The 19079-nt window shown below is 36.9% G+C and overlaps 1 protein-coding gene across 3 annotated transcripts in view; it reads right to left on the reverse strand.

Annotated features, from left to right (window-relative positions):
• KLHL1 (kelch like family member 1) overlaps positions 1–19079 on the reverse strand; it is a 376595-nt gene that overhangs the window by 36352 nt on the left and 321164 nt on the right. For all 3 annotated transcript variants that reach the window (XM_081547214.1, XM_081547212.1, XM_081547211.1), the window contains one exon: positions 15248–15410. In XM_081547214.1, coding sequence (XP_081403340.1) covers positions 15248–15410 — 163 coding nt within the window. The remainder of the gene's footprint in view (positions 1–15247; positions 15411–19079) is intronic.

The following is a 19079-nucleotide window of genomic DNA, read 5'->3' on the forward strand; positions in this document are numbered from 1 at the left end:
AGCTATTATAAATGATCTCATTTTGGTTTTATTTAGGTAAGGGTACATCTTAATATATTTTTAATGATTTCTTACGCTATTGTTCTCAAGTACAATAACTGAATCCTATTAGTACCAATCTTGCCACATGGAACTTAATGCATACAGAGATCTAGAGTTGTGACAGGTTCCAAATGTATCTAATGACCAGATGAAAATCGGAGGAAAGAAACTAAGTGGACAGTGGACAGTCACAAATTATTAAGGAAAATATGCAAGGGAAGTTGAGGCAGAGAAATGAGTATTTGAAAAGGCAAAAGAGTGTGAACAATCAAGCAGTTCATTATGCCTGTGATGTAGGGTGTTTCTAAGGCAGGTGTTTAAGAGTGAAGACTGGAGAAGGAAGGAGAACTCTGTTTCATGAAACTACTGTATTCCAGATTGAGGAGTTTGTCAGTGGCTATGCTCAAATAGGGAACCCAGATGAACTGTCTTGAGACAGGCTGGGACTCGAGACCCTTGCTGCAGTGCTTGTAAGATAGGCTGGGACCTGGGATCCTTTCTTTACTGCAGTGCTTGCACCTGGATGAACATCTCCTCCAGCAACAAAATACAAAGAAACTATAGGGGACTAAAAATAGCATGCCCACTGGGGGCAAACTGTTAACAAGAAGATACTAAAAGACCAAAACCTAATAAAAACAAGATGCTGGGAACAAAAGCAAGGTACTGCACATGCACCCTGCCACAGCACCACCAAGGGTGGGCAGACCACTTGTCTCTCCAGCCCAATCCCTTGACCCACCTCTACCCCATAGCAGGAAACATCTTGCCCCAACTCAGGGAGCAAGCAAGGGGATATCTGGTTTTTGATCCCTATTTTTGCAGCAGGAGCCCCAGTAAAGCCTTGCCTGAATTTCTTGCCTGGCCTCTTATCAATTTCTATTGATTATGAGGCCAAGAACCATGACTGGTAACATTCTGTTGCTATATATTTTAATTCTGAGGCATGGTTTATCAAGTAATCACTTTGAGCCACTGGAATACATCTTAGTCAGTCTACTTCTGTTATGAGAGTCTAATAATTTTATAAATGAGCGATTTTTATAAAATTGAAATGCAACCATATCATTGGCCTTTTAAAACATTTTATAACATTTTTACCGTGGCCAAGTGACTATATGACCTGGAGGCTGTCATCTTCTCCAATTTTGGGGAACCTCTCTTTCTCATTATATTCCAGCCAAACCTGAATTTTCCTCCTTTTGTCTGCATTTCACCCTCAGGAACTGGACACAGCTTGTTCCTTCTCATTGCAATACTTCCTCACTTTCTGCCAATCTGATAAGTTAATCATGTCCCAGCTTAGAAATTATTTCTTCCAGAGGCAATTCACAAACCTCCTAAATCTATTAACAGCCCTCAGTAAGACTCAGAAAACAAGCTATTTTTTTTTTAATGTGTGAATCTAAGATAATACAATTTTAATACAAACTGCTTATAATAGGGAAGAATGAATCTGACTCCATATTAAATCTGTTTACTTTACTTTAACCTTCACATTCCATGGTTTTTGCTTTGAGTTTAGACTGTTACCCACAGCCTGAAATATATAGGATAGCCCACTCTCAAGCCTCTGACCTTTAAGGGTAAAACACTTTCCTGTTAGGTAGGAAGTTAAACATGAGCAAAGAGGGGTAGCCTAGCTGAAAAGGATGCAAGCTGATATCGAAACCCCAGCTCAGACATGTCCAGGAGAGCTCACAGATATGGTACAAAAATAACAACAGAGACTTTTCCAGCTACTGCACATGATCCCTAGGTACACAGTGGATACAAACTAAACACAGGGGCTTCCTCCAGTAACCATAGGCAGCTAGGAGCCCGTTAAGGATTCATAAATATTCTATACATACATACATACATATCTACACATGGACAATACCAGATGGCCAACACTGAAATCAGACTGACTATATTCTTTGCAGCCAAACATGGAGAAGCTCTATAGTCAGCAAAAACAAGACGGGGAGCAGACTGTGACTCAGATCGTGAACACCTTATTGCCAAATTCAGACTAAAATTGAAGAAAGTAGGGAAAACTACTAGACCATTCAGGTATAACCTAAATCAAATCCCTTACTATTATACAGTGGAAGTGAGAAATAGATTTAAGGGACTGGATCTGATAGACAGAGTGCCTGATGAACTATGGACGGAGGTTGGGACACTGTACAGGAGACAGGGATCAAGACAATCCCCAAAAAATAAATGCAAAAAGGCAAAATGGCTGTCTGAGGAGGCCTTACAAATAGCTGTGAAAGAAGAGAAGTGAAAGGCAAAGGAGAAAAGGAAAGATACACCCATTTGAATCCAGAGTTCCAAAGAATAGCAAAGAGAGATAAGAAAGCCTTCCTCAGTGATCAATGCAAAGAAATAGAGGAAAACAATAGAATGGGAAAGACTAGAGATCTCTTCAAGAAAATTAGAGATATCAAGGAACATTTCATGCAAAAATGGGCTCAATAGAGGACAGAAATGGTATGGACCTAACAGAAGCAGAAGATATTAAGAAGAGGTGGCAAGAAAACACTGAAGAACTCTACAAAAAAGATCTTTATGGCTCAGATAATCACGATGGTGTGATCATTCACCTAGAGCCAGACCTCCTAGAGTGTGAAGTCAAGCGGGCCTTAGGAAGCATCACTATGAACAAAGCTAGTGGAGGTGATGGAATTCCAGTTGAGCTATTTCAAATCTTAAAAGACGATGCTATGAAAGTGCTGCACTCGATATGCCAGCAAATTTGGAAAACTCAGCAGTGGCCACAGGACTGGAAAGGTGAGCTTTCATTTCAATCCCAAAGAAAGGCAATGCCAAAGAATGCTCAAACTACCACACAATTGCACTCATCTCACATGCTAGCAAAGTAATGCTCAAAATTCTCCAAGTCAGGCTTTAACAGTACATGAACCGTGAACTTCCAGATGTTCAAGCTGGTTTTAGAAAAGGCAAAGGAACCAGAGATCAAATTGCCAACATCCACTGGATCATCGAAAAAGCAAGAGTGCTCCAGATAAACATCTATTTCTGCTTTATTGACTATGCCAAAGCCTTTGACTGTGTGCATCACAATAAACTGTGAAAAATTCTGAAAGAGATAGGAATACCAGATCACCTGACCTGCCTCTTGAGAAACCTGCATGCAGGTCGGAAAGCAATAATTAGAACTGGACATGGAATGACAGACTGGTTGCTAATAGGAAAAGGAGTACATCAAGACTGTATATTGTCACCTTGCTTATTTAACTTATATGCAGAGTACATCATGAGAAACGCTGGGCTGGAGGAAGTACAAGCTGGAATCAAGATTGTTGGGAGAAATATCAATAACCTCAGATATGCAGATGACACTACCCTTTTGGCAGAAAGTGAAGAAGCACTAAAGAGCCTCCTGATGACAGTGAAAGAGGAGAGTGAAAAAGTTGGCTTAAAGCTCAACATTCAAAAAACTAAGACCATGGCATCTGGTCCCATCACTTCATGGCGAATAGATGGGGATACAGTGGAAACAGTGGCCGACTTTATTTTTTGGGGGCTCCAAAATCACTGTAGATGGTGATTGCAGCCATGAAATTAAACAATGTTTACTCCTTGGAAGGAAAGTTATGATCAACCTAGATAGCATATTAAAAAGCAGACATTACTTTGCCAACAAAGCTCCATCTAGTCAAGGCTATGGTTTTTCCAGTGGTCATGTATGGATGTGAGAGTTGGACTATATAGGAAGCTGAGCACTGAAGAATTGATGGTTTTGAACTGTGGTGTTGGAGAAGAGTCTTGAGAGTCCCTTGGACTGCTAGGAGATCCAACCAGTCCATCCTAAAGGAGATCAGTCCTGAGTGTTCATTGGAAGGACTGATGCTGAAGTTGAAACTCCAATACTTTGGCCACCTGATGCAAAGAGCTGACTCATTTGAAAAGACCTTGATGCTGGGAAAGATTGAAGGCTGGAGGAGAAGGGGATGATAGTGAATGAGATGGTTGGATGGCATCGCTGACTCAATGGAGATGAGTTTGAGTAAACTCTGGGAGTTGGTGATAGACAGGGAAGCCTGGCACGCTGTGGTCCATGGGGTCATGAAGAGTTGGACACGACTGAGCGACTGAACTGAACTGAACTGAACTGAAGATGCATCTGACTATAACAGACTGAATTATGGAAGACACGTGCAACAAAGCCTGTTGTTATGTAACTTGCAACTGTCAATCAGCCTTAAGTATATGCCAATTTTCATTCCCTTTACTCATTGATGGTGAGTAGAAGCCCTATTTTAAGCAGGGCACAACCAAGAAGAGGAGACAGGAAGTATAAAAAGGAAAGTCAAGCAGTCATCAGTACTCATTCAGGGTTGCCCCACTACCATGTCTTGGAAGATCTGTCTATTTGAGCTGTAACTGAGCTGTAACTTGTCTCTTGCTTTAAACTTTAGTCTTTTGTTCCAAGTCTTTGTTGTGATGAGGTAAGAATAGAGGAGGATAAATAAACTGACTTGACAATTCCATTTATGTAGAGATAAAAAGTTGCAGAACAGATAATAACATTTGACTTGTTGGATGTTTACAGGAACATTGTGGCCTGATGTCCATGGACAGCTGCAGGAAAAAATCATGTCAACACTAAGAATTTTGAAACAACCAACCCTACCCCTCCCTCACTTTGCCTTTAAAAATATCTTGCTGAAATCCATCAGGGAATTCAAGGTTTTGGGCTGGGAATGAGCCACCCATCTCCTTGCACAGCCCTGCATTAAACCTTTCCCTGCTCCAAACTCCAACGTTTTGATTTGGCTTCATTGTGCCTTCAGCACATGAACTTGTGCTTTGTAACATGTTTATAATACAAAATCTCTTGCAATTTGTGGTTTCATTTTTAAGAAAAAGGATATCAAATTTTGGATATAAAAACAGAAGTTGTCTTAGCACCAGGTAAGTGACAAGTATAAGGTATGGTGATAGATATTGGACTGTACTGGAGAAAAGAACAGACATGATTCCTGTTCTCATGCTATTTCAAGGTACAAAACCTTAAGATTGCACAGAAACAGTAGCTTCTTCCTTATTAACATGAGGTTTTGAACAACTGAGTGAATCAGTTTTGCTGTGGTTAATCATGAAAAAAACCCAGGTGTTTTTGTCTGTTTTGCAAATTCTTTAGGGGCTGTAGCATACATTCATTAAAATTTAAGCTTATTTATGGATGCAATTAGGCAGTATGAGTATCTGTTTTATGAGCTAACTCAAGAGGTAAAGAGAAACAAACCAGAAAGTCCTTTCATTTACAAAACAAAACTTGAAAGAACAAAATTAAGGCAAAGAGTAAATAAGAAATAAAAGAATTAGTAATGTAGATATTATTTGGAGAGTTTGAAGTTTAATATGGTCAACCCCCACACCAGAGTGTCTATTCACTGTTTTGTTGTATTTTCTTTATACATCAAGTAAGTCTGGGATGGTGCTGGCCTGAGATGTATATCTACCATTTAGCTCAATCTGTCTCATTGGAAGACTGACCAAAATGTTTTATAAAACTGATGTAATTTTGCTCTTGAGTTCATCAGAATATACTAATTAATTTTAAGCAGTGAACCAATGTCATGTTTTTCCACAACAAAGGGTATTATGAAGAATCTAAACTCAAGAGAGCTGCTCACTAGCTTTTATTATCCTTATTTGGGAAAATTATTCAAAATAATGTTCAAAGAAGCAGCAGTCAGGTTAGAATGGCACATTAGTGAGATGTGAGAATAAAACAAGAGGGAGAAAAAGCTATGTCATTAGAAGTGAGAGAAAAATAGACTACAATCAGAGGGTGCTATTGAAACAATTTTCTGATATGGGTCTGAAGTAAAGGTCAGTTTATAGGGATCATATTTTTCTCTGAATAAAACAGGAAAAGCAACCAGACATTAAGAGATAGTCATTAAACAACAGAATTCTGAGACAATTAAGTCATATTCATGAGAATTAAACAAAATAACCCAAATGAGGTATATGTTTTTCTGAGTTAAAGGAGAAAGATTATTTGAAGTAAAATCAAAATAATTTCAAACATTTTCTTAAAATGGGGTTAAAATTTGGGAAAATAAACAATTAAAACATAAACAATTTTGGGAATAAAAACTTTAAATACTCTTACACTCTGATATTTGATATAAAGAATATTATTAGAGTAAAATAGGACCTTTTGGATATTACATATCCTAGCTGATTAAAAAAAATAATAATACAAGTGAGATAGGGGATAGATGGGCCCCTGGGCTGGACATCTGGTGTTTTTTTAGTGGAATAAAATTCAAGCTTTGTTCTCACCCTGACACTCCAAGGAGAAAGTTAGTGGCAAAAGCTGAGCTCTGCTAAAGTAGAGATAAGATGCCCACTCCTGAGGTCAAGGAAGACTTCCCTGTCTGCATATGGCACAGGATGGCTTCTTTGTGCTCAAAAAGGGAATGGGGCCCCACTCAATAATAAATGTGGACATGCACCCATAGGTCTCTGTGGTGGAATCCATCTTAGAAAAAGTTGCACATGCATCTTGAGGAAGATCCATGAACCTGTCAGATGTGAAGAAAGAAACAAAAATAATCGACCGAAGGTAAATAAAGACCTGGTAGGACTGTCCTATATAAATGAGTTACCTTTAAAGATTCTTTAGCTCTTTGCTGCACTCCTCATGCAGGATGCCAGCACTCCTCTCCAGGCGTGTGTCTCTGCCTAGTTTCTGATTCATTGTGCTCCTCTTCATTAGAGAGGAAGTTCATACCCTTTCTCTCTGATTGTGTATTTCTGCCTAGCTTTCGACTTAAACAAATTGCTTTTCTGTACGCTCTCCCATACACTGTGCTGTGTCTCTAATAATAAACTTTGTATATATATATATATATATATATTTTTTTTTTTTACAGTTTTTGCCTCTTTGAAACATTCTTGCTTTCAAACGAGGGAAAGATCCAGGGCCACTTTGCTTCTAGTCTCTAGCCCCTGGTGGTCTGCTGCTGCTGCTGCTGCTGCTGCTAAGTTGCTTCAGTCGTGTACGACTTTGTGCGACCCCACAGACGGCAGCCCACCAGGCTCCGCCGTCCCTGGAATTCTCCAGGCAAGAATACTGGAGTGGGTTGCCATGTCCTTCTCCAATGCATGAAAGAGAAAAGTGAAAGTGAAGTCGCTCAGTTGTGCCCGACTCTTTGCAACCCCATGGACTGCAGCCTACCAGGCTCCTCCGTCCATGGGATTTTCCAGGCAAGAGTACTGGAGTGGGGTGCCACTGCCTTCTCCACTTGGTGGTCTAGTGGTTAGTATTCCCGGTTTTCGTCCAGGCTACCTAGGTCCAATCTCTGGGCAGGGAAATAAGATCTCTCTTCAGGACCTCTCACTGTTCTCCTTCCAAGATCTCAAGGACCACACAAAAACACACATAATGAATTCCTGTGAAGTCGATTTAAAAGGGAGGAAATTGGATAAACAATTATTATAATAAAACGTAAAAATTTATGAAAAGATTATTCATTAAGTGTTTTATCTATTAACATTTTTATCCCATTTATTCCTGATTAAGTTTGGAGATATAATAAAACACACACACACACACACAGATAGGTTGAGATAGATATATGAAAAGACACACATACACACACATAAAGCACACAGATGTCATTTTAAAATTTAAAGCCCACTTCAGTTTTCTTGCTTGGAGAATCCCACAGACAGAAGTGCCTCGTGGGCTACAGTCTATAGGGTTGCAAAGAGTCAGACACACTGAGTGACTAACACTAGATCCTGACCACTAGAACAAGATAAATAATGTATTAAACTTTAAAAGGACATATCTGTGTGTTTTGTGTGTGCGTATGTGTGTCTTCTGCTCACAGAAAAAAGTAGCAAATGAATAATATAATGAAGTGCAGATATTTCTCATTTCAAGCCAAGTTGCTGTGAGATACCTATTTTCTGAAGGATACAAGAAATGAATCTATTATCATCAATGTAAGTGGTAAGAAAGTCACTAAATGTGCTCTCGAAAAAAATTTTATGATATATAGATTTGGAGATACAAGATATTTTTAAGAAAAACAATAAGAGAGCATATCCAATTGAGGTAAGATGAATATGAGTCCAGAAAGAGGGGTATCAAAAGGTATCATGTAAGGAAAATTAAAATGAAAAAAAAAAAGTGTCTGCATTGGAAACAGTAAAATTCACAAACAAAATGGCAAAAATTAAATATGAAATATAGAATCAATTTCCCAAGTTAAGTGGAAAAGAAATAAAATCACTGGGGAGGAAAGGTGCTTATGGAAAAGAAATCAGTGCTCAAAACTACACATAACCATTAACATAAATACATACTAAAACATATATCCCCAAACCAAAGAACTAGAATAATGGAAAAAGAATCAAACAAACAAAAAATAATCCTCAGTAGATAAAACCTTCCTCAGTCAAATAAAGACATGATTGAGATTGTTCAAATGAATTTCCAAATACTAAGTTAAAAGAATGAAAAGCAGCTATCAGGTTATACCCTGGTAAACCTTTTAAAATTGGAGAGAACATGACAGTAGGTAAGCTACTATCTCTCAGCCCTACATGCTCTATTCTGTACTCTGCATTTTGATGTGGGGGCTGAAACTCAGTGAACCACTCTTCTGTCTTGCCACCTGTTTCCTTCCCTCTTTTAGATGTGACGTGAACAGGGGCTAGAGGGAGATTGAAAGGTGCTAGAGGAGAAAGGGTCTTGCTCCTTTTTGCTTGTTTCCCGTCCCTGTGAGTGTCGCGCCATCTTTTCTTGCATCCAGTTGCCATTTTTAAAAACTTAATATCGGCCTTACTGAGACTCAGAACTATCAGCAGCAGCAGACTGGCAGGCACCACTACCTCCTCAGAGCTCCAGATCACAGGCCACAGAACCCCTCTTTCACATCAGAGATGCCAGCTCTAGCTGAGCAGGGATCTAATCACAGATGTCTGGATTTCAGCTGCACAAGGTCTCTCCTCTGATTTTCTGAATTTTAATAATTACAATCCCCTCTTAATTTTCCAACACTAGGGACAATAGCTGTTTCCTTTAGTTGATACACTTACTGTATGGTGTTCTTTGAAAGATAGTGAAGTCGCTCAGTCGTGTTCGACTCTTTGTGACCCCATGGACTGTAGCCCACTAGGCTTCTCCGTCTGTGGGATTTTCCAGGCAAGAGTACCAGAGTGGGTTGCCGTTTCCTTCTCCAGGGTATCTTCCCGACCCAGGGATCAAACCTGGGTTTCCCGCATTACAGGCAGACGCTTTACCCTCTAAGCCACCAGGGAAGCCCATAGTGTTCTTTAGTTAATTTTTATATCTATTTAACAAATATTTATATTAGATTATCTTTATGTAGAATAACTGATAAATGACTGCTGTGGTTTCTGTCACTTGACTGTACCTTAACTGATAGAAAAAAATCTCTATAAGAATGCAGGTCTGAAATTTTGAAACACATTAAAGGTGAAAAACTTTTGGACTTATCACACGTCTAGCTAAAAAAAAAAAAAAGACACCAGATTAGTAATCACTGTGTAACTTTAATGATACAAGGCTTTGACATTAAACTAATCAAACCAATTTACAACAAATGAGTGAAGACATAAGAAATTTTCATTTACATATAAGGTCTAATAAATTACATAATCAACATATCCATCCTGGAAAGTAGTAGTAGTAGTAGTAGTAGTAGTAGTAGTAGTAGTAGTAGTAGTAGTAGTAGTATAGTAGTAGTAATATACTACTACTAATAATGTAAGATGCATTTACCTAGAAATAATTTCTAGAACATATGAAGAACTCTACAAAGCAAAATGAAAGAAAAAATAAAGAAACTCCTCCCATGAAAACAGGAAAAGTACGTAAGCATATACTTTAGTCAGAAAAAATAAACAGATAAGTATATAAAAAAGTGTTCAATCAGAGCCATTAATTGAATATTATCCACTAGAATAGAATAAACAACAAAAGATAAAAACTAGCATTACCAAATCAGTAGGATATGGAGTATCTAGAATACTTTCACACTGTTGATACATACATAAATTAGGAAAAGCACTTTCAAATTTATTAAAGTTAAACACAAGTGTACTGGATAACCCAGCAATTGCTGTTCCATGTCCAAACCCAGCTAAATTGTGTATGCATGCTCACAAAGGACATATATATTTGAAGATGCTCACAGCAGTACTATTCTTAATAAGCAAGAAGTGGAAACTATTAAAATGACAATTTTGTTATGCTAAGGCAAAACAAACTACAAGACAATTATTAATACTATTTTGTGAAATTCTGAATTTCAAGACAAAATAAATAAAACTAAAGCACATGCTAGCAAGTTAATACTCAAAATCCTGTAAGCTAGGCTTCAGCAGTACATGAACCTAGAGCTTCCAGATGTACAAGATGGATTTTAAAAAAGCAGAAGAACTGGAAATCAAATTGCCAACATCCATTGGATCATAGAAAAAGCAAGGAAATTACAGAAAAAAAACATCTATTTCTGCTTCATTGACTGCACTAAATTCTTTGTGTGGATCACAACAAACTGGAAAATTCTTAAAGAGATGGGAATACCAGGCCAATTTACCTGCCTCCTGAGAAACCTATATATGGATCAAGAAGCAACAGCTAGAACTGGTCATGGAACAACAGATTGGTTCGAAATTGAGAAAGGAGTATGTCAAAGCTGTATATTGTCACCCTGCTTATTTACCTTCTATACAGAGTACATCATGTGAAATGCTGGGCTGGATGAATCACAACCTGAAATAAAGATTGCTACGATAAACAGCAATAGCCTCAGATATACAAATGATACCATTCTAATGGCAGAAAGCAAAGAGGAACTAAAGAGCCTCTTGAAGAGGGTGTTAGAGGAGAGTTTAAGAGCTGGCTTAAAACTCAACATTCAAAAAACTAAGATCATGGCGTCTAGTCCCTGTACTTCATGACAAATAGTTGGGGAAAAAGTGGAAATAGTGACAGATTTTATTTTCTTGAGCTCCAAGAAAATAACTGTGGATAATGGCCACAGCCATGAAATTAAAAGATGCTGGCTTCTTGGAAGAAAAGTTATGATGAACATAGACAGCTTATCAAAGCAGAGACATTACTTTGCTGACAGAGGTCTGTAGAGTCAAAGCTATGGTTTTCCCAGCAGTCATGTATGGATGTGAGAGTTGGACCATAAAGAAAGCTGAGACCATAGAGAAAAATTGTGGTGCTCAAGAAGACTCTTGAGAGCCCCTTTGACAGCAAAGAGATCAGACCAGTCAGTCTAAAAGGAAATCAACCCTGAATATTCATTGGAAGGACTAACGCTGAAGCTGAAACTCCAATACTTTGGCCACCTGATGCAAAGAGCTGACTCATTGGAAAAGACTGTTTCTAGGAAAGATTGAGGGCAGTAGGAGAAGGGGATGACTGAGGATGAGATGTTTGGATCGCATCACCGACTCAACAGACATGAATTTGAGCAAACTCCAGGAACCAATAAACAACAGAGAAGCCTGGTGTGTGAATCCATGGGGTCTCAATGAGTGAGACAGGAACTGAACAACAACAAGCCCAAATTGAAATTAATGAATAAGAAAACAAGAGAGAAAACAAGTAAAGCTTCATTCTATGCACATATTTGATTAAAAAGAGAAACAAAAACAGAATAATGACACTGAGAAAACCTAAGACAAAATGAATAATAATGTTAAAACCTAAATGTAAGAAATTAGGAGGATAATAACAGTATGAAAGTAGATATAACAACACAAAATCAATTATTTTATTAGTCATAGGATTGGAAGTAATGTAAAACTGCTTTCTTTTAAATATTAGAATCTCTGTAAAATATAACTTTTAAATGGAATATATGTGATAATATATATATATATATATAATCTGTCTATCATTCCTCATGCTCAAATATTTATACTTCTCATGTTTGTAGAAACATAACAGATATATTATAGAAAGCCTCTCATTTTATAAGAAAAGCATCATATCATCATGGAAAATGTTAGGAAATTGATTTTCAAAACCATTAGTCCATGTACATCAAACAGATAAAAAATAGACTATAAAATGCAGCAAAATATTAAATGAATAAATAAAAAAGGATGAGTTGGTTTTATTCTGTGCATCTAATAATGATTTACAGCCATGATATTTATTTAAATTACCATATAATAGAAAAAATAAAAAAACATAATGTTATACATTTTGAGAAAATTTAATAAAACATTATACCAAATATGATTTTTTTAAGTAAAATTTCCATTAATGAAATTATAGACAATGATAAGATCTGGCACTTAACATCACTTGGTATAAGTATCCCAAATAATAATTAATGTCACACAGACCCCAAAGTATTAAAGTTTTCCCAATTAAAAGACAGGTGAGGTCACCTGATACTAATATTTGTTATTCTAAAAATAAAAGGAATTCATTAAAAAGAAGACAAGCATAAATATTAAGAAATAAGAAAAAATTTCATTTGCTTTTAGTTTACCATGTTTATCTTCCTAGAAAATCTATCATTATAAATTGAAAAATATATATATTTTGAAAATATATATAAATTGAAAAGCAATATAACTGACGTGCATTTTAGTAAGGTGGTTACTATAAACATAAATACTTAAACTTTCTTCTCTACTGAACTATTAAATGCATAATTAATACATACAAATATGTAAACCAAAATATAATATCTGTGATGTTCAAACATACAAACAAATGTGAATAAAGCTCAGAAAGAATAATATTAAACCTATACTCAAATTAAAACTGCTAAACTACATTGGGCTTCCCAGGTGGAACACTGGTAAAGAATCCACCTGTCAAAGCAGGAGATGCAAGAGAGGTGGATTCTATCCCTAGGTTGGGAAGATGCCCTGAGGTAGGAAATGGCAACCCACTCCAGTATTCTTTCCTAGAGAATCCCATGAACAGAGGAGCTTGGCAAGCTACAGTCCATGGGGTCACAAAGAGTTAGACATGATTCAATACACACACACACATACACTACAGAAAGAAAGACTCTTCTTTTTCATGATAAAGACTAAGCCAGGGAAAAAAAAAACACTCTTTGTTTAACCTTCTCAACTTCCTTTTTCTCTATAAAAGCTTTCTCTTCTTACCCTTTGGGACATGCATATGCTCACCATTACTGTAGATCCAAAATTGCAATTCTGTGCTAATTCTGAATAAACCTGCCTTTGCTGGAGTGATATTTGGCAGTCAGCTTATTTCAGGTCAGCACTAGTTACTTAAATTTACAGTGTTCACTTACATTTATAATGTTTTGTGTGTTTTTGTGGGATTTTTTTGAAATAAAATAAATTACTGTATAGCCATCAAAATGTGAATTGCCTAGATTTTTAAAGCCAAAGAATGCATGTATGTACAATTTAGCTGAGAGAAGCAGTTTATTTATATTTTAACAGTGGGATATAATAACTTTATAGATACATATATTCAGGAAAAAAATTGTCAAAGGTAATTAAATTCTCAAAAGTTATTACTTAATTGGATGTGCAATTCTTTCAATACTTATTCAATAAATAGATTGAATGTGCATTATGCCCAAAGATACAATAATGAATGTTGCAGACAGATACCAACATTTATTGACCATGTATATCTAGTAAAAATAGAAAACAGTAACATATGTAATTTTATGAACTGTAAACAATTTGGGATAGTGTGCAGGGTGGTCTATTTTAAATAAGAGTAAGAGTAAATAACTGTCATGTGGACAGATTTTGAGATGAAATTTGAACAATGATAAAAGCCTAAGCATGTGAAGATTGAAAAGAATAGCGTTTAGGCCAAAAAAAAGAAGTACACTCAAAGGGGTTGAGCAACTCTAACTGAGTTGCTGTATTTGAAGCAAAGATGAAAGGGCAATTTGCTGATGTATTGAGAAAAAAAATGTAGAGTAGGCAGAAACAAGATCCAGTGGGTGACTTTAGTTAGAGATAGGCATTGTATTCTAATTTTAAGACGTTCTTGAAGAGAACTGATATGTTACCTGTATTTGTAAAGCACCTCTGGCTGCTTTAGCAAATGGACTTTAAGGGGAAGAGAAGGAAGAAGACTGAAAACTTCTGCAGTAGTCCATGCCAAAGGTGTTATTATCTTTGTTTAGGGCAGAGTTTCTCATGGCAGTGAGAGGGAGTGCATTTTGCCACCCCAGAGGATATATTAGACAATATTTGGAGACTTCTTTTGGTTATCACATTGGGCAGATGGGTACAGCTGGTATCTGTGGATAGAAGCCAGTCTGCTGCTAAACATTGTACATGCACAGGGCAGAGCCTCACAGCCAACAAAGAATTATCTGACTCAAAATATCAACAAGGTTGAGTTTGAAAATTCCTGACTTAGTGTGATAAGAATGTAAAGGGAGAAAAGTAGAGAGATTGATACAATCAGGCAAAAAACATTAAGTACCAAACTTTTGGTAGTCTTTCAAAAGGCTCCTCAGACTATTTCACCAGAAATATTAAAATATGCAGTTCACATAATTCTCATGAAATATATTTGATACTTTTAAACAGGCAATTAAGATTAAGAAATGTGAGGATTTTTGTTGTTTTTTGTTTTGTTTTCAATTTTTTTTGCTATTCTTCTTAATTTTTATTTTATGTTAGAGTTCAATTTCTGGGTCAGGAAGATCCCATAGAGAAGGAAATGGCAATCCACTCCATTATTCTTGCCTGGAAATTCCATGGAGAGAGGAGCTTTGTGGGCTACAGTCCATGGGGTCTCAAAAGAGTCAGACACAACTTAGCAACTGCATAACAATAGTTAGCAATATTAGTTTCAGGTATGCAAGAAAGTGATTCAGTTCTGCACATACATGTATCTTCCTTTTCAAATTCTTTTCCCATTTAGATTACTACAGAGTATTGAGTAGAATTCCCTATTCTATATATTTTTGGGGTTTTGGGGGGCTTTTGGTCATTTTTGTTATTTTTTGTTTGGTTTTTATTTTATAAGAAGTGATAATCAGAAAAATACACAGTCTTGAACTGTCAATAATCCATGAAGACTAAACTTAAAAAGAAAAATCAAAACCAAAATTTTAAAAAAGTTTTTTCAAAGCAGTTTGCTAAATGTTACTTTAAAAAAAACATTCACTCAAAATCTTTTTTCAGATTAAAAAAAAAAAGAAAGTCTACTCACTTGCCATTCAATGCTGCCACACCAACTGTGCTCCGGGCAATTGACATACTAGCTACAAATGTCCACTGCTGACTCTGAGGATCCCACCTCTCCACTGTGTTCAAATAACTCCAGCCATCATGGCCTCCCACAGCATAGATAGGGCCTTCCAGTACCGTCACACCTGCGGTAAAGGAGAGATAAAAAGTGAATGAATCATGGCACAGTGAGGTTCTCAAATCACATTAACAGTAAAAGCTGTTATTCAGCTGTTACGTCATTCAGAATAGGCTCTAACAGTTAACAAACGATTTCACTGAGGTCGAAACTAGTCACTATTAATTGAACCACTTCATTCACATGAAAACATAAAGAAATCCATCTAAATATTATGATCTAGATGCTTTATGAAGGAAAATATATTTTCCTTATTATCATATGAAGATTCAAAATCTAAAAGTCAGAGATGATGCATCTTATGCCTCTACTTTTGAAGACTGTTTCTACACTGCAATTTAAAGTACTTTTTTTCACGTTCAGCAAAATTGCATTAAGAAGTGTAATATAATTAGTTTGAATTTCAGGTTAGGGTCCTCTAAGTTTTGACTCCCCTGTCAAGACATAATAGATGTATCTAAAGCCTAGAGCTTCTTTTCGTATAAGCTGAAATTATAAACACAAGCAATTAAATTATTTATGAGTCATCAATAGAAGATATATACAACTTTTACACACTGTTTTTTTCCTGTCAATTCACTTCTATATTAGATGAATTTTCTTAAGTGTTAAACAATCACTAAGTATTTAAATATTACGTTTATATTTACTGAAGTGGTCTCATTATCTATTAGGGGAATTCTGGTGAATTTTCCATAAGATTCAAAGCTCAATGTCTGGTTGTTAAAAACTCTGAAGTATCTGTGATTCTTACCCTATTTGCTAGCTGACAAGTTAAACTGCTACAAAAGTATGTACACTGAGAGAAGACACAAGGCTTCTGGGTCATAGAAGAAAGATAGTTATTACCATAACAATGGCAACAGTCAGTTCTCCAAACCCCAATTTCCCAGTTTGGGTTATGCCAAGAGGACTTTAACATCTCCTTCATGTTGACCAGACTTGAGACAGGATTCTGCTGCTTCTAGAATCTTGACCTCACTTTCCTTAAAGAACTTACTTTAAAAAACTTATAATTGCAAATTGCAAGTTTTCTGTCTCTCTGAAAAGTTTCATATTCTCTTAAACAACACATTAAAATAAATCAAATTAAATGCAAAAAATAAATAAATAAATAAAAAGCCTATTGCCAGTGTCACAGCCCCGTACTTTCTTTCTTAAGAACCTAGGAATATAATCAGCAAGAAAGTTACTGTTTTTATCTCCCAGTTTCTGTGCAAGAGTAAGAGCTTAACTTCAACTGACGCCTTGCTTCAAGTTGTAAGTCTACCTCTTGTTTGAAAGATAGGAAATACAGTTTACCGTTATTTAAATAAGGCCAGTTTGCAAACATAGACTGCCTATGATCCACCCATGCATTCCAGCTCCCAAAACCTCCCCCCTCCCCTTTGTTTTAGCAGAGGTGCATTCAGCCTCAGTTCTGGCCTCTTTTCCTTATTGCAATAGCATTGAATAAAGTCTTCCTTGTCTGTTTATCTATTACAGCTTTTTTTTTGTTGTTTTGCTTTGACAATAGTTAGATGAAATCTGTACATTCAATAGGTTGTAAGTTAATTTGAAGTTGGAAGCAAGTTAATATATAATGGACAATAAACTTATATACCCATTGCTCCAGAAGGAGACATTCTCTTCATGCTTTTAAGTATGACTGCCTTTTACTATGGAAAAAAGAACTATCTTTATCTTACTAGTCTTTCTGTTATGAAAATTTGGGGGAGGGGAAGTCACTGTCTTGTTTAAAAGTTGTGCACAACTGTGAAAGACTCATGGAGAATTGTGTCTCAACACAGATGTGAAAGTAAAATGACACTTTTAATCTATTCATGGATTCATTAAATTATTCAACTACTATTTATTGAATGTCTACTATGTGTTAGGAATTTTTCTTATCGTCAAAGTGCCAAGAACATATAGGTGAATAAGAAAAAGTCCCTGACCTCATTGAAGTTACACAGTCAATAAATACTTAATTAAAATGGAATAAGTGTTACAGAACCCAGGGGTCTGTCTGCTTGCTGCTCAAAATCCATCAAAGAGGCCAGGTTGGTGGAAAGTTTGGTTTATTTGAATGCCAGCAACCAAGGGACAGGGTGAGAAGGGCAAGTGTCTGTCCAAGTAGCCTACTACCCTCCACCCGGACAAGAGCTTGTATAGTGGAAGGAGGGAGTTACTTGCTGAAACACCACAGTCAGTTTTGACAGTCATCTTGAAGCTGGTCACCAGTGGTCTGACCAGCATCATCTTGTTTGTTTTAAATATAGTTAGTCTTCAGTTCCAGGGTTGTTTTGTTGCATTTCTTGAGGCCAGTTCTCAGAATTGTGGCAGCTTATGTCATGACTACAATCTGGTCATCATGTAGTTAAATTCTCCACCTGGTGGAGGTTTCAGTATCTCTAAGATAGTTCACAAGATATGGTTCAGAATATTACCTATAGCCCTGCAGAAGGAGCTGAATGTCTTTGATTATGTTTAATGACTACAAGATTTTTATTGGTCTCCTTTGATTGTTTTCCTTTGTTTTTGCATGTTTTCACTTCTCTGACTAAACTTATTATTTGACAAAAGTCAGGCTGAGGACATGGGAGGGGTCAAGGACCATAGGGTCCTGCTTCATTTCATAAATACATTATTCACAGCAGCAAGGTCTTGAGTGGCTCCAGTATCAATTATAAGAAAAAAAGGACAAAGGAGACAGAGAGGAAATGTTCAGATGGGTTGGAGGATTTTTCAGAAGCTTCTCGTATCTGAAAATTATGAGTGAAAAGTGTTTCTAGGAGGATGGGTCAATTATTTACCTGCATCTTTCTTACCAAGTCCAAGTTTCTACTGGATTTGGAAAGAGAGAAGTTACTGTTGACTTTGAAAGTAGGTTCCATACCAGTAATATACAAGTTTTACTTTGTCTAGTGACTTATTTATTCAATTATATACTCTATAAATGGAGAAGGAAATGACAACCCACTCCAGTACTCTTGCCTGGAGAATCCTGTGGACAGAGGAGCCTGGTGGGCTGCTGTCCATAGGGTCGCATAGAGTCAGACATGACTGAAGCAGCTTAGCATGCATGCATGCATTGGAGAAGGAAACGGCAACCCACTCCAGTATTCTTGCCTGGAGAATCCCAGGGACGGAGGAGCCTGGTGGGCTGCCGTCTATGGGGCCGCACAGAGTCGAACACGACTGAAGTGACTTGCAGCAACAGCAGCAGCATACTCTATAAAAATACTTGATCTGTGATGTTTTTAATTTTTGAGGTTACCCTAAGTCCCCTGCATATGAACCTTCAAGTTTTGAACTTCCAAAGACGCAAATATATCTTTGAGTGTCCAATCACATAAGTAGAGTTGTACAACAGTTGTTCAGAATGCAGTCCAGTCCTACTGTGTCATCTATGAGGAGAAAAAAAGAGCTACTACCCAGACGTCACTGGATCATTTTTCCAAGAGGGTAGGACAAATTGAATCCAGCAAGGAACCAGGACCTGTGCCGTCAACATCACACATGCATGAAATTACAGCTTGCATTCTGTTTCCTATTGCTGATGGTTCCTTTGCTCTACCACTTCCTACTTAATCTCCCGCCTCCAGTCAGTAACTCTTCTTGCCTGTTCACTCAATGCCAGTCCAGGTATATAAGCTGTTATAATGCACTATTGTACTTCTCAAGGTACTTTACT

This window comes from Giraffa tippelskirchi, chromosome 12 (assembly GCF_054371585.1).
Source record: "Giraffa tippelskirchi isolate mGirTip1 chromosome 12, T2T-mGirTip1v1.2.pri, whole genome shotgun sequence".
Lineage (NCBI taxonomy): Eukaryota > Metazoa > Chordata > Mammalia > Artiodactyla > Giraffidae > Giraffa > Giraffa tippelskirchi.